Source organism: Salvia miltiorrhiza, chromosome 6 (assembly GCF_028751815.1).
Source record: "Salvia miltiorrhiza cultivar Shanhuang (shh) chromosome 6, IMPLAD_Smil_shh, whole genome shotgun sequence".
NCBI lineage: Eukaryota > Viridiplantae > Streptophyta > Magnoliopsida > Lamiales > Lamiaceae > Salvia > Salvia miltiorrhiza.
This window is the reverse complement of record NC_080392.1, coordinates 9,050,106-9,063,333: the sequence shown is the minus strand read 5'-3', so window position 1 is coordinate 9,063,333 and position 13,228 is coordinate 9,050,106. Positions and strand designations below refer to the sequence as shown.

General features: G+C 36.0%; 3 protein-coding genes across 8 annotated transcripts; all 3 read right to left on the bottom strand.

Annotated features, from left to right (window-relative positions):
* LOC130988489 (cation-dependent phenylpropanoid and flavonoid 8-O-methyltransferase 1-like) lies at nucleotides 1–4,840 on the bottom strand. Of its 3 annotated transcripts, none has more exons than XM_057912354.1 (6): nucleotides 4,741–4,840; nucleotides 4,228–4,326; nucleotides 4,064–4,143; nucleotides 722–866; nucleotides 503–634; nucleotides 1–429 (listed from the first exon to the last, which is right to left on the bottom strand). In XM_057912354.1, exons 2-6 carry the CDS (start codon nucleotides 4,300–4,302, stop codon nucleotides 142–144), a joined length of 720 nt encoding a protein of 239 aa, XP_057768337.1. In that variant the 5' UTR covers nucleotides 4,303–4,326; nucleotides 4,741–4,840; the 3' UTR covers nucleotides 1–141. The 3 variants fall into 3 exon arrangements, with proteins under 3 accessions (XP_057768337.1, XP_057768340.1, XP_057768339.1); XM_057912357.1 differs by having other exon boundaries at nucleotides 4,228–4,311; nucleotides 4,741–4,768; XM_057912356.1 differs by having other exon boundaries at nucleotides 4,228–4,369; nucleotides 4,741–4,759.
* A 477-nt stretch (nucleotides 4,841–5,317) lies between these two features.
* Nucleotides 5,318–7,670, bottom strand: LOC130988494 (cation-dependent phenylpropanoid and flavonoid 8-O-methyltransferase 1-like). 3 transcript variants are annotated; one of them, XM_057912366.1, is made up of 7 exons: nucleotides 7,618–7,670; nucleotides 7,198–7,268; nucleotides 6,650–6,745; nucleotides 6,483–6,562; nucleotides 6,030–6,174; nucleotides 5,810–5,941; nucleotides 5,318–5,736 (listed from the first exon to the last, which is right to left on the bottom strand). In XM_057912366.1, exons 3-7 carry the CDS (start codon nucleotides 6,719–6,721, stop codon nucleotides 5,449–5,451), a joined length of 717 nt encoding a protein of 238 aa, XP_057768349.1. In that variant the 5' UTR covers nucleotides 6,722–6,745; nucleotides 7,198–7,268; nucleotides 7,618–7,670; the 3' UTR covers nucleotides 5,318–5,448. The 3 variants fall into 3 exon arrangements, with proteins under 3 accessions (XP_057768349.1, XP_057768348.1, XP_057768347.1); XM_057912365.1 differs by lacking the exon at nucleotides 7,618–7,670 and adding an exon at nucleotides 7,404–7,445; XM_057912364.1 differs by lacking the exons at nucleotides 7,198–7,268; nucleotides 7,618–7,670 and adding an exon at nucleotides 6,878–7,054.
* Nucleotides 7,671–8,315: 645 nt separating this feature from the next.
* Nucleotides 8,316–12,896, bottom strand: LOC130988477 (uncharacterized). 2 transcript variants are annotated; one of them, XM_057912338.1, is made up of 7 exons: nucleotides 12,514–12,896; nucleotides 12,204–12,336; nucleotides 11,465–11,568; nucleotides 11,156–11,327; nucleotides 10,886–11,023; nucleotides 10,637–10,778; nucleotides 8,316–10,562 (listed from the first exon to the last, which is right to left on the bottom strand). In XM_057912338.1, the coding sequence occupies exons 1-7, from the start codon at nucleotides 12,579–12,581 to the stop codon at nucleotides 8,485–8,487; spliced, it is 2,835 nt and encodes a 944-aa protein (XP_057768321.1). In that variant the 5' UTR covers nucleotides 12,582–12,896; the 3' UTR covers nucleotides 8,316–8,484. The 2 variants fall into 2 exon arrangements, with proteins under 2 accessions (XP_057768321.1, XP_057768322.1); XM_057912339.1 differs by lacking the exons at nucleotides 12,204–12,336; nucleotides 12,514–12,896 and adding an exon at nucleotides 11,906–12,176.
* Nucleotides 12,897–13,228: the final 332 nt, after the last annotated feature.

Sequence of the window (13,228 nt, the reverse complement as noted above, 5' to 3'; positions counted from 1 at the left end):
TTAGAGGGAATGCAACAAAACCATATCATATCATATCATATCATATAATAATTTGCAGAGCATCCAACAACAATCACTTAACAATTTATTCCGACATATTGAAATGCTTGATGAGGAGCATCATCCAAAAGATGAAGAATTTCAGTTGCGGCGACAGATAGTGATCCCATCACCAAGAGGGACTTGAGAGATTTGCACTCTAGCGTCACCTGCAATGTACTTGTTAAACCCTATCGAATCTTTCCTCGTCACCAGCTTGCTCTCCGGAACCGAACCCTCATCCATCGCCACCGTCCCTTGCCAAAGGGTGTTATCGTAAACAGCAATACCACCCGGTTTCAGAAGCTCCAACACTCTCTCATGGTAATTTGCATAGTCAGCTTTATCAGCATCAACAAAGGCAAAGTCGAACGTCCCCTTATTCTCAGGCTGCAGCATCAAACACTAATTTGGTTAGCATTGGCCATTGTCTCCTGGAGGAAAAGGGAAGCAAAACTCTTACATCTTTCAGCAACTGATCAAGAGCCGGAAGAGCCTCGGACTCGATAAAATTGATCTTGTGCTCCACCCCGGCCTTCTCGATGATAGGTAATCCAATCAGGTACGAGCTTCGGTTCATGTCTATGGCCGTGATCTATGCCCACATTTTTAATCTGATAATTAAATATGTAGCTATAGCAACCAGCTAAAACGATATCATGTAGGAAAAAGTGTGTGTAACCTTTCCATCATCTGGAATTGTGAGGGCAGTTACGAGAAGGGAATATCCAGTAAAAACTCCAATTTCAATCGTCTTTTTCGCGTTGATTGCCTTTAAAAGCAAGGCCATAAACTGTCCCACATCAGGTGCCGTACCCATCACAGCCCTTTGAAGAAAAATATGATGTTAATATTCATTAATCTCCAGATCAGATGCAATGATAAGAAACAATTAATGTTGAACATGAACAAACTAATTAATCTTGTAAATATCTACAAAAAAAAAAAATATGTGTCAGCAACAAATTTCACTAGGAAATTGTACCTAACTATCAGAATCATAGAATGTTTCTATTTCTATTTCCAAGTATGTATTAACAGTGGCGGAGCTACGGCCAAAGGAGGTGGGGCAATGCTCCCCCTAATTTTTTTTAATATACCTAATATATTCTTATATACATATTTAATTATAAAAAATATATATATTTGCCCCACCAATTTTTTTTTTTCTAAAAGGGGCAAATTATTATAAGATTTATACTAATATTGTTTATGTGTTAGGTTGGTTTGGTAATTATAAACTACTAGTATATAGCAATAATTAATAGACGGCAGACCATATTATAATGTGATAGGTATAAACTAATATAGCAATAATTCATAGACAGTAGGCATCGACAGAAATGAGATTTAGTATACTATACTTTATGTCTTATTTTGTGTCCCATTTTGAATTTTATGGGTTTTCTTATACATTTTTTCTTCAATTTCAACTTTGTATACTTTAGTTTAATTTTTGTGATTATTAAATAGGGTTTATTCCATCAATCTAGGGTATATAATTATTTTTTATCATTTAATTTCACTTTTATTAGCTAGTACTCCCTCCGTCCCAGCTTTTAGTATCCAACTTTCCTTTTTTGGCCGTCTCACATTTTGGTGTCCACTTCTATTTTTAGTAAAAGTAGGTGGGCCCTTACTCCACTTTAATTATTTTAACTCTCACATAAAATGTGGGACCCTTATTCCACTCACAACACATCAATCACTTTATTAAAACTCGTGCCATTCTCAACTGGATACCAAAAGCTGGGACAGAGAGAGTAATATGTTGATAAATTCAAAATCATGGTATATACTTTTTAAAAAATTTAATTTTTTGAAATAAAGATTAAATATAATTTATAGTATTATAATAAATTTTATTTTTATAAAAAATATTTTAAAAATAATAAATATAAGCATGGGACACAGTGGCACACATAAAATTGTGGGACACTGGATCTCAACATGCATCGACAATGACGCTGATGTGAGGAGATGAGATTCAGTGTCCCACAATTTTATGTGTGCCAATGTATCCCATGTTTATATCTATTATTTTAAAAATATTTTTTATAATAATAAAATTTATTATAATACTATGAATTATATTGAAGTTTTATATCAAAAAATTAATTTTTTTAAAAAGTATATACCATGACTTTGAATTTACCAACCTATTATTAGCTAATAAAAATGAAATTAAATGATAAAAAATAATTATATATCCTAAATTGATGGAATAAACCCTAGTTAATAATCACAAAATTAAACTAAAACATATAAAGTTGAAATTGAAGAAAATATACATAAGAAATTAAACAAAATTGAAAGTGGGACACAAAGTGAGACATAAAATGTGGTACACTGAATCTCATTCATGAAGGTAATTATTTTGTACTCCCTCCGTCCCTGAAATAAGTTCATCTTTTTCCATTTTGGGACGTCCCCCAAATAAGTTCCTCTTTCTTCCTTTCTATTTTTGGACAACTACCCTACCACTAATAATACTTTATTTATTCTTACTTTTCACTTTTTCACCACTCTCAATACTAATTATAACACTTTTTCACTTTTTCACCACTCTCAATACTAATTATAACATTTTTTTTTCCACTATCAATACACTTTACCATTTTCCTTAAAACCCGTGCCGTCCCCAAAGAGGAACTTATTTTGGGGACGGAGGGAGTATATGCTAATTAAGATATTAGGTTGTTTATAGTTAATTTATGTTCAATTATATATCTTTTTTTGTCATGAGATTATGTTATAATTACGGCCTTAATCTTATTTGGAGCAGGATTCCATCCTCTTTTCATTCTAGGAGCGTTTACTTATCAAGATTTTAATTAAAAAGGGACGAATATTTTAAATTAAGTGTTCGTTTGGTTCAAGTAGAGGAATGAAAATAGGATGAAATCAAATAAAGGAGTGGAATATAAGATAACAATAACCCTTACTTTTATTGAGTGTTTGGTTTAACAATGAAAATGAATCATTAGTAAGGGATTCTCTTTCTTTTGTTTCCCCTCTATTCTGAGGGGTAACAAATTGGGTGATTGAATTGCCCTCAAGTAAGGGTAATGATTAACTCATTACGCAAACCAAACAACTGTTAATGAATTCAACTAATTGAATCTCTTTCTCATGCCATCACTTTGTCCAAACGTGTAACGTAACCTAAAATATAAAAGTAAAACTTCAACCATAAACCAACAACTTACTTAACTAACAAGAGAGGAACATAACTTCAACCACAATTCAATACAACACATAAGGAAGTATGAATATATGGCAGGGGCGGAGCCGGGGGGGCTCTAGCCCACTCCCAAATTTTGCGATTTTTTTTTCTTTCAAATTTTAAAATAGATATATATGTATAAAGAATGTTGTTTTATAAAAATTGATTTACTTGTTATATTCCCTCATATATATTTAATTTAAGGTTAAATGTGTTATTTAAAATTATATAATCTATGAAAATGTTGTTCGTTATTATTACTATTGTGCTTTTTTTCTAATACAAAATGTTTAAAATGTACGGAATGCCCCCTAAAAAATTACTATAATGTATTGGAATTAGTTTCTAATGTATTGAAATTATAGAATCTATATATGAAAATGTTGTTCGTTATTATTACTAATGTATTGAAATTATATAATCCATGAAAATGTTGTTCGTTGTTGTTATTATTATTATTATTATTATTATTATTATTATTATTATTATTATTATTATTATTATTATACTTGTCTTTTAATAAAAAAAATTCCTAAAAATGTACGGAATGCCCCCAAAAAATTTGTAATATATATTGAAATTATATAATCTATGAAAATGTTATTCTTTATTATTACTCTTATAATTGTCTTTTAATAAAAAATGCCTAAAATATACGGAATGCCAAAAAATTCAGCCCCCGAACTAAATTCCTGACTCCACCACTATATGTATACATGTGTTTGGATAGTCACTAGAAAGATCCACTAGTTCTTACAGCCCAAACTAGTCTGAGTTTAGATGAAGCAATTATATTACCTTGGATGAGTGGATGTGATAGCTCTGAGCTCCTTGAGACATTGTTGTTCGCGTGGATACACGCTAGTACCCATTATATACTTGTGAAATTAATTAAACAGTAAATGTAATTAGTTTAGTGGTAACATACAAAATAAACATTATATTTGTAAGAGAATGGTGACCTTGTACAACTCTGCGGTTTGCAACAAGCCTTTTTGTTTAGGAGTACTAGTATTGATCACAGCTTTGGTCTCCATCACTAATTCCTAACAACTCAAATCCTTCAAATACAATCAAGAAATCAGTATTCTTGCTGCTGCAGAGCTAACAAGTCCACAGAAATCGTAGCCATTATTTAGAATCAAAAGGCTGTCAATAAGGGAAAACTTACCTCGCAAATGGAAATAAACACCCAATTTTTATTTTTATTTTTATTTTTGCAAGAAGAAATCAAACGAACATTCAAATGAGCCATAGAAGCAGATGAATTCTAATCACACAAATAGATAAATCAAATCAGAGCAACAAAAAATGGCAATATTAGCATTGGTTAGTGATCCATTACTGAAAGGACACAGCAACAACGAATCACGACAACAGAGCAAGCGAAAACAACACCAAACTCAAATCATTGCCGAAAAAGATCAATGTTGGGAATTAATATTTCATTTCAAAAAGGAAACACACACTAGTACCTCTGTGCGTGAAAATTTGAGATGGAAGCTCCAACTCAAAATTAATTGTATTTGAAGCCACACAGATACTATTCCATTCACCTACTCTATTTAATAAAACACTAATGATTGCAAAAGATGCATGACAAATGCAGCAAGAATCATGCGGACTTGGAATCAACGCCAGCTGTAGAGCATGCATTATTTAATTTTTATAAGACTAGCGTGTAACCCGTGGAATTTCAAGAACGATTTTTCTGAAAGAATTGAACCAAGTTGTCGTAATCTAGAAGCTTCGGATGAACATGGCTAACTTTTTGGCTCAGTCTTTCTGTGGGGCAGTGAGGCCTGTTTTGCACTAAGTTAGATTCTTGCATAATCCCAGAATCTGCCTTGTCGGAAATGTGTTGATATCCCAGAATCCTTCAAGTTGTCCAATTGACTCGTATCTTTTTGAAGTTTCGTAAGTGGTGGCGTTTCAATCCCTGCCATCATCAGGATCAACTGCTTCTCATCCATACACACTACTTTTTTCTCATGCACCCAATGAATCATATATTCATTTTACAGACTCAAACCACACCAAAATTAGAGGGAATGCAACAAAACCATATCATATCATATCATATCATATAATAATTTGCAGAGCATCCAACAACAATCACTTAACAATTTATTCCGACATATTGAAATGCTTGATGAGGAGCATCATCCAAAAGATGAAGAATTTCAGTTGCGGCGACAGATAGTGATCCCATCACCAAGAGGGACTTGAGAGATTTGCACTCTAGCGTCACCTGCAATGTACTTGTTAAACTCTATCGAATCTTTCCTCGTCGCCAGCTTGCTCTCCGGAACCGAACCCTCATCCATCGCCACCGTCCCTGCCCAAAGGGTGTTATCGTAAACAGCTATACGTCCCGGTTTCAGAAGCTCCAACGCTCTCTCATGGTAATTTGCATAGTTGGCTTTATCAGCATCAACAAACGCAAAGTCGAACGTCCCCTTATTCTCAGGCTGCAGCATCAAACACTAATTTGGTTAGCATTGGCCATTGTCTCCTGGAGGAAAAGGGAAGCAAAACTCTTACATCTTTCAGCAACTGATCAAGAGCCGGAAGAGCCTCGGACTCGATAAAATTGATCTTGTGCTCCACCCCGGCCTTCTCGATGATAGGTAATCCAATCAGGTACGAGCTTCGGTTCATGTCTATGGCCGTGATCTATGCCCACATTTTTAATCTGATAATTAAATATGTAGCTATAGCAACCAACTAAAACGATATCATGTAGGAAAAAAGTGTGTGTAACCTTTCCATCATCTGGAATTGTGAGGGCAGTTACGAGAAGGGAATATCCAGTAAACACTCCAATTTCAATCGTCTTTTTCGCGTTGATTGCCTTTAAAAGCAAGGCCATAAACTGTCCCACATCAGGTGCCGTACCCATCACAGCCCTTTGAAGAAAAATATGAAGATAATATTCATTAATCTCCAGATCAGATGCAATGATAAGAAACAATTAATGTTGAACATGAACAAACTAATTAATCTTGTAAATATCTACCAAAAAAAAAAAATGTGTCAACAACAAAGTTCACTAGGAAATTGTACCTAACTATCAGAATCATAGAATGTTTCTGTTTCTAGTTCCAAGTATGTGCAAAATCAACAACATAATACATGTGTTTGGATAGTCACTAGAAAGATCCACTAGTTCTTACAGCCCAAACTAGTCTGAGTTTAGATGAAGCAATTATTTTACCTTGGATGAGTGGAAGTGATAGCTCTGAGCTCCTTGAGACATTCTTGTTCGCGTGGATACACACTAGTATCCATTATATACTTGGGAAATTAAATAAACAAAAAATGTAGTAATTAGTTTAGTGGTAACATACAAAATAAGCATTATATTTGTAAGAGAATGGTGACCTTGTACAACTCTGCGGTTTGCAACACGCCTTTTTCTGTAGAACTGGTATTGATCACAGCTTTGGTCTCCATCACTAATTCCTAACAACTCAAATCCTTCAAATACAATCAAGAAATCAGTATTCTTGCTGCTGCAGAGCTAACAAGTCCAAAGAAATCCACTTTACATTAAAGAGAATCGTAGCCACTATTTAGAATCAAAGAGGCTGTCAACATAGACGTACTTACCCCACAAATTGAAATAAACACCCAATTTTTATTTTTGCAAGAAGAAATCAAACGAATTCTAACATTCAAATGAGCCACAGAACCAGATGAATTATAATCACACAAATAGATAAATGAAATCCGAGCAACAAAGAATGCCAATATTAGCATTGGTTAATGATCCATTACTGAAAGGACACAGCAACAAAGAATCAATTCGAAGAATCCTTTGACAACGACAACAGAGAAAGCGAAAACAACGCCAAACTCAAATCATTGCCGCATAAGAATAATGTCGCGATTTAAGATTTAATTTCAAAAAAGGAAACACACACTAGTACCTCTGTGCGTGAAAATTTGAGATGGAAGCTGCAAGTCAAAAGGCTGTCTTCTCTTCTTTCCGTTAGGCTTGCTGCCTTTATATGGAGTATTATATTCGTTTAGAGATGAGAAATTATTTGTGTGAATATTTATCTGTGCCAAATTTCTAAAATTAATTGTATTTGAAGCCATACTATTCCATTCACATATTTAATAAAACACTAACAATTGCAAAAGATGCATGATAAATGCAGCAAAAGAATCATGCGGACTTAGAAGATCCGACAACTGTAGAGCATGCCTTATTTAATTTTTATTTTTTGTAAAAGGGGTGCTTCCACTAATCACTATCACTAGAAGACTAGAAAGAGAGAGCAAGCATTTCAACCTTCAAGCATTACTTTTAAGAATGACGAGACAAAACAAGTTAGAAGACCCACGTTGTCAACGATTGTTGATAGAGAAACCCCAAAATGGCAAAATCTCTCTCTAAGAATTGGGGCATCAATTTGATTTGGAAGCTTCTAACTCACGGCCCGTTTTGGGCTCGGTCCGTTGTTTCGTGGAATTAAATAAATGAGCTTCTTTTAGCAGGTAGGCCTAGATGGTCCCTCTCCGCCCCTAGATGGTCCCACATTGAGTATATTGATAATCGAGAAAGAGTCTCGCGTTAACATTAAAATTGTCAAATAATGTGTAAGATAATGTTCAAAAATATAAAATGCATATATTTGGAGGACGTATAAAAAAAAAGATAAATGCATAATTTTAAGGGAAGAAGAGAGTATTAGGTTTGGGTATTTTCATTTTGGTAGCAGTAGCGTGCAAAGTTTAGTTACAAAAATACTACTCCCATGAATATTTATACTGTCTTCCACTTCGTTCCAACTATTTGAGACTTTTCAAGCTTTCAGTAATTCAGCTGATCTAACAAAAATCTCCAAAACGTTTTAATTCCAACAATCTTCCCCTCAAGCTTTTGGGGGAAACGTTTTAATCACAATAAATATGTGAACACCTTAAACTTGAACCTGTCTTATAAAAAAGTTAGTAATAAAGCAATAGCATTTATTCCAAAATTTAGACACATTTAAAACCTGGACGCAGGAAAACATATAGTATTAGCTAGATAATGAACTCCAGCAAACAATTCTATGTGCATAGCTCATATATATTGAATAAAGTGTTCCATGAGATACACATATATACACCAAAACTGCAAACAATATCTATATATTCACAAGCATTCATGAGCTTCACCTTGAACATCTTCCCAAAGAGAACTACTAGGTCAGCTCACTAAAATATCAAGAACGATTTTTCTGAAAGAATTGAACGAAGTTGTCGTAATCTGGAAGCTTCGGATGAACATGGCTAACTTTTTGGTTACTAGAATCCTTGTTTGAGGAAGTCTTGGTCAGCATCTCTGTCTTTACATTTGGCTCAGTCTTTCTCTGGGGCAGTGAGGCCTGTTTTGCACTAAGCTTAGATTCTTGCATAATCCCAGAGTCTGCCTTTTCCGAATTGTGTTGATATAGAGATCCACGCAAATTTGAATTCGCGGGCTTAGTAGGCACTTTTGATGAGCTAGACAGATAAGCATTTCCCTTCAAGTACTGAAACTGTTGTTGAGGTTCTGATGAGGTTCGTCTTTGCTCCATTCTGATAGAAGTCGAGGTATGCTGATCATAGTTGTCCGATTGACTTGAGTTCCACTTAGTCTCGTGTCTTTTTGGAGTTTCGTAACTGGTGGAGGTGGTGGCTTTTCCATCCATGCCATCTCTAGGATCAAGTGCTTCTGATCTGAGCTGCAGCTTGGAGTACTTTTCCTTTTCGTGGTTAGAAGGGATTGCTTTTGTTCTTCGAGAGATTCCACTACGCAGACGGCTTGTTCTTCTGAAGGGCTGATCCTCATCCACATCACTGTTGTCGGATCCAAACATTGGATTTGAAGCTGCAAAACTAGGCTTTGTTTTAAGAGTATGAAGTTTGTGTTTGTGGTCCGAACTCTTCTGCAATGAGTCTTCTTCGTCTGAACTGTCAGTATCTGATGTAGACTGGAGATCAGGCTTTGTATTCTTAGGTTCCAGCATAGTTTTCATCCTAGGACTCGCGTTCTTGGAAGGCGACATGTCAAATTGTTTCTTCCCAACAGATGGATAGTTGTATCCTTTATGGCGAAAACCACCTGTGAGTTTTGCAAAATTCAACCCCTCCTCTCTCTCAGGACTTGAGTTACCAATGTCGTTCAGCTCTGTCCGATTCATTTTTGATACCAAAGTCGGCTGATCAGCAGAAGGTTTTGCACGATTGAACTTTGCTGGAGGATCAGCATCAAACTTCTTCCCTTGGTTCCTTTCACTATCTGTTTCTTCAGACTCATCGTCAGAAGAAAGTGACAGTTGTGTTTGGTCATATTGAGGCCTACTTTTATCCTTAAACCCAGAAGTATGCCCATCTGGTTCATCAAATGTCACAGCCATGGAGTCATCCAGTTTCGAGACATGCATACTTCTCTCCGGGAAATCAGAAGACGAGCTCTTTCTAGTAAAAAATACAGATGCAGGTGACTTCTCTGTCTTTGTAGAGCTCGATTTAGGACTCCCAGAATCAGTGTTTGTTGAAAGGTGCTCACGCGTTTTTTGGCTTGATAATGGCAGTTGGAACCTCTGCTGTGGTTCATCATATGTAGGGCTTCTATCGAATCCATAATTTTCAGAGTCTGAATCAGATTTGTCGAAAACTACAGGCGATCCATGAGAGCTTCTCCGTGAGGCCTCTTCATTAATGCCTTCATTCCCAAAACCCAGAGAAGAGCTCTCACCATCATCATATCTAAAATCTTGGTGTTTGGGATTTGAAAATGTATTCCCATTATTGGATATGCTAGAATGAGAGGAAACAAAACCTTGTTGCCTTGGCATACTACTCTTTTCACCTCTATAGACCTCATTCAACGAGTTCTTCCGAGAATACCTGTCTGCCACTGAGCCATCATCATCAGTTGAAGCTCTAGATTTTAAAGAAGACAAGTGACTGTAATCCTTTCTACTATCAAGACTTGCCTCGAATCTTCCACCACTATTGTTAAGGTTCCCCTTATCCATTTGCTCATTCATATTTGACCTCATGTATGTGTCAGGTGCCCCACCTCTTGAAGAATGATCATCCGATTTATGTGATTCAGTAGAGCTCTGCCTTGAAATCCTGCCACGACTTGAAAGCTCTGCAGCGGCTCTAGCAGCCATGCTTGCTAGTTCTGCAGACTCTGCAGCTGCCTGTGCAGCGGAGGTGGCATCCTTGAAATTCATGTTCCACCTCTGTCTATCGCGTGGAACGTTATCACTATCTCCTCGAAAAAATTGTGCCCTCTCACCACCTAATGCTGGACAAAAGGAAAAAGGAAAAATATCAGCAACAGAAGTACGAAGATGCTCCATTCGGTTGAAAGATCAGTACCCGAGTTGAAATCAGAAACTTCTGTTCTTGGTGATGATCCATGATCAACCTGGGTGAAGTTCAACGTTGAATCATGCAACTGGTTACCTCGAGGAGGTTCAGGAAGGCGTTCACTCTCCTTCACGAAAGTAGTTGGTCCACTCTGATAAGATTGAATAATGGAACTCATAAATCACGAAAAACTTTAGAAATGTTAGTCCAACTTTAGATAAAATATCACATCATAAACTGTAGATAGGAATATTATACCAGCAAATCACTGGCTGGTGCGGAGTTCTGTTCGAATGATTTAGCTTCCCACTTGACGTTGTGCTCCTCAGCTATCGTGCTCAAAATTTTAGTTTTGGTCTCTCCATCTGGTGCCAATGCAGATAACTTCTCAACCAACTGCAATAGAACAACGTAAATAACAAACTAGAGATAAGATTCTGTCGTTTGGCAACCCGAGCACATTTACTTCTGTACAACGTTACATTTTATGTACTAAATAAATAGAAGGGATCGGATTCCAGAACATACCATACGGCTGACACCACATTCTGGACGAAGTTCTATGGCTGCAGTTACAAAATCTTTTCCGTATTTCTCTGTAAATTGTTTCTTGACTTCTACAAGTTCAGGTACGTCTCCACATCTCGGGGAAGCATAGACTACGCTTGCAATTGCCTCTTTCAGGTCAATGGGGCAAATCCTACAAGATAATGGAGAAAACAGATAAATGAAATGCCTCATAAAACAGTCCAAGTGGATATGCCCTCATAAAACAGTCCAAATATAATTGGATTATTTAAAAAAAATAAAAATTTATTGCTTTAGTGATCCACGTACTTTTGAGATTCAATAATAGGCAGCCTTGCAACAATAAGTTCGCAATAGATTCCGATAAGATCAAATGCAGCCAACATCTTCTCTTCCCTAATCACATGCTCAACCTGAAAGATTACGATAGTCATGAAAAGATGGTCTCATCTAGGAATAGTGTTGGAATATAAGTTACAACCAAAATCAGAGAGGAAATGGTTATAAAAAACCAAAAGCACACACGACTTGGTTCATCAGGCATCATTTTCAGCTAATCGCAAGCACAGCTCATATATTGTGCTTGATGAAACATGGACATATATATGTATAATGTGGTGCTGTAAATCATATATGGCCAACTACCAACAAACTTCAATCTCCAGTTTTGTAAGAAAAAATTGCAAAACAAATTTAGGGACAAAAAAGTAGCCCATGAAATTAAAAGGAAAAAGGTAACAGTAGCCAAACTGAGCATTTCACTTTGAACAGATAAGACTGACAACTCGGCTTCTGTGATTTGTTGTGTCCTAATTTAGTCTTAAGCCGTTTGGAACATTATCATCCGAAACCAGACAACGTTATCCTTCACTGTTACAAGTCAATTCTAGATCAACGTTTATGCGGTCCCTACACAAGTCTGATTTGGATCTAATTAATATCCACGCTTTTTCTGCGTAATGATTCTCGATCAGAACACATAGCCAATTGCAGGAAAATGATAAAATAAAAAAATTATGACAAAGCCAAAGAGGCGCGGAATCATTACTCGGATTCGAGCCGTTTGATCTTGTCCGGATTCGAGCAAGAGTGATATTTCCCGCCTCGTCTGCTTCACCTGAGCTTCTTTCTTGTTCCTCAACAACTTGAGCCGCGACGCCGCCAGCCTCAACGACGTCTTGCTGCATAACCAAAAGAGAACAGATTCATTCATTCAAATACTCCTACGCAAGAATGAATGCATACAGAGTTTCATATAAAAAAAGAATGGCGCATAACAAATCAATTTTACTTTTATGTTTTCCTATTTTAAAGTGATGCGGAATAAGAATTAGGTGGAGGATTCAAGAGGACTAAACCATTTGGAAGGATTGAAGCTCCGAGAGAGCAACTCCTTTGAGCTCTTGAGAAACTTCGATTTCTTCATCGTTTTGGTCGATAATTTTTTGCAAACTAATCAACCGAAGCCAGCTAATCAATCAACTGAGATTTCTGGATTCTAAGAAGAACGGATTTCGAGGCTATGATCACTGAGTTTCTGATATTACTTGTAAAAGAGAGAAAATGGATTTATTTGATAAGTATTTGGATTCGTGTTTCGCAACGCAGACATAGGCGAATAACTTTTCTCTGTTTGGTATTCAGTTATTTGTGGCTTTTGCATTGAATTTGGGGGAAATTGTAATAAGGGAAAAAATCGGGGTATTTAACTGCTAGGTTGACTTTTTCAAATGTCTTTTTAGGACCAAATTGCAACTGGCAACTGCTCGGCTGTATTAATTCTTCCTCATCTTTGTTTTGAGTTCATAAAAAGACAGAAAAAGGGCAAAAAGAAATGGTATTTTTGTAGGGGTGTAACTGTAAAAGTGAGACATTACAAAATGATTGAAAATATTCTATAATCCAATATAATACCTGAAAACTAGATAGCTTTTAATTCTTAATTAATTGGCAAAGTGAATGCATAAGACATATATAACGTGAGAATGCATTGGCCTGTTTTGTTGTTAATCCCGCTTTATTGTGGAATTATAAATAGAGTAATGTTAAACAGCATTGTGGCCACCCACAATT

What these genes read in the sequence shown, in the direction of transcription:
- LOC130988477 (XM_057912338.1), bottom strand. Translation starts at nt 12,581, where the DNA reads ATGAAGAAATCGAAGTTTCTCAAGAGCTCAAAGGAGTTGCTCTCTCGG. An exon ending in CCTATTATTGAATCTCAAAA is followed by an intron (nt 11,328 to 11,464) that starts GTACGTGGATCA and finishes ATTATCTTGTAG; the next exon opens with GATTTGCCCCATTGACCTGA. An exon ending in AATGTGGTGTCAGCCGTATG is followed by an intron (nt 11,024 to 11,155) that starts GTATGTTCTGGA and finishes GTTCTATTGCAG; the next exon opens with TTGGTTGAGAAGTTATCTGC.
- LOC130988489 (XM_057912354.1), bottom strand. Translation starts at nt 4,302, where the DNA reads ATGGAGACCAAAGCTGTGATCAATACTAGTACTCCTAAACAAAAAGGC. An exon ending in ATCACATCCACTCATCCAAG is followed by an intron (nt 867 to 4,063) that starts GTAATATAATTG and finishes TTTTCTTCAAAG; the next exon opens with GGCTGTGATGGGTACGGCAC. An exon ending in CAATTCCAGATGATGGAAAG is followed by an intron (nt 635 to 721) that starts GTTACACACACT and finishes ATGTGGGCATAG; the next exon opens with ATCACGGCCATAGACATGAA.
- LOC130988494 (XM_057912366.1), bottom strand. Translation starts at nt 6,721, where the DNA reads ATGGAGACCAAAGCTGTGATCAATACCAGTTCTACAGAAAAAGGCGTG. An exon ending in AAACCGCAGAGTTGTACAAG is followed by an intron (nt 6,563 to 6,649) that starts GTCACCATTCTC and finishes TAATTTCCCAAG; the next exon opens with TATATAATGGATACTAGTGT. An exon ending in TTGATCAGTTGCTGAAAGAT is followed by an intron (nt 5,737 to 5,809) that starts GTAAGAGTTTTG and finishes TTGATGCTGCAG; the next exon opens with CCTGAGAATAAGGGGACGTT.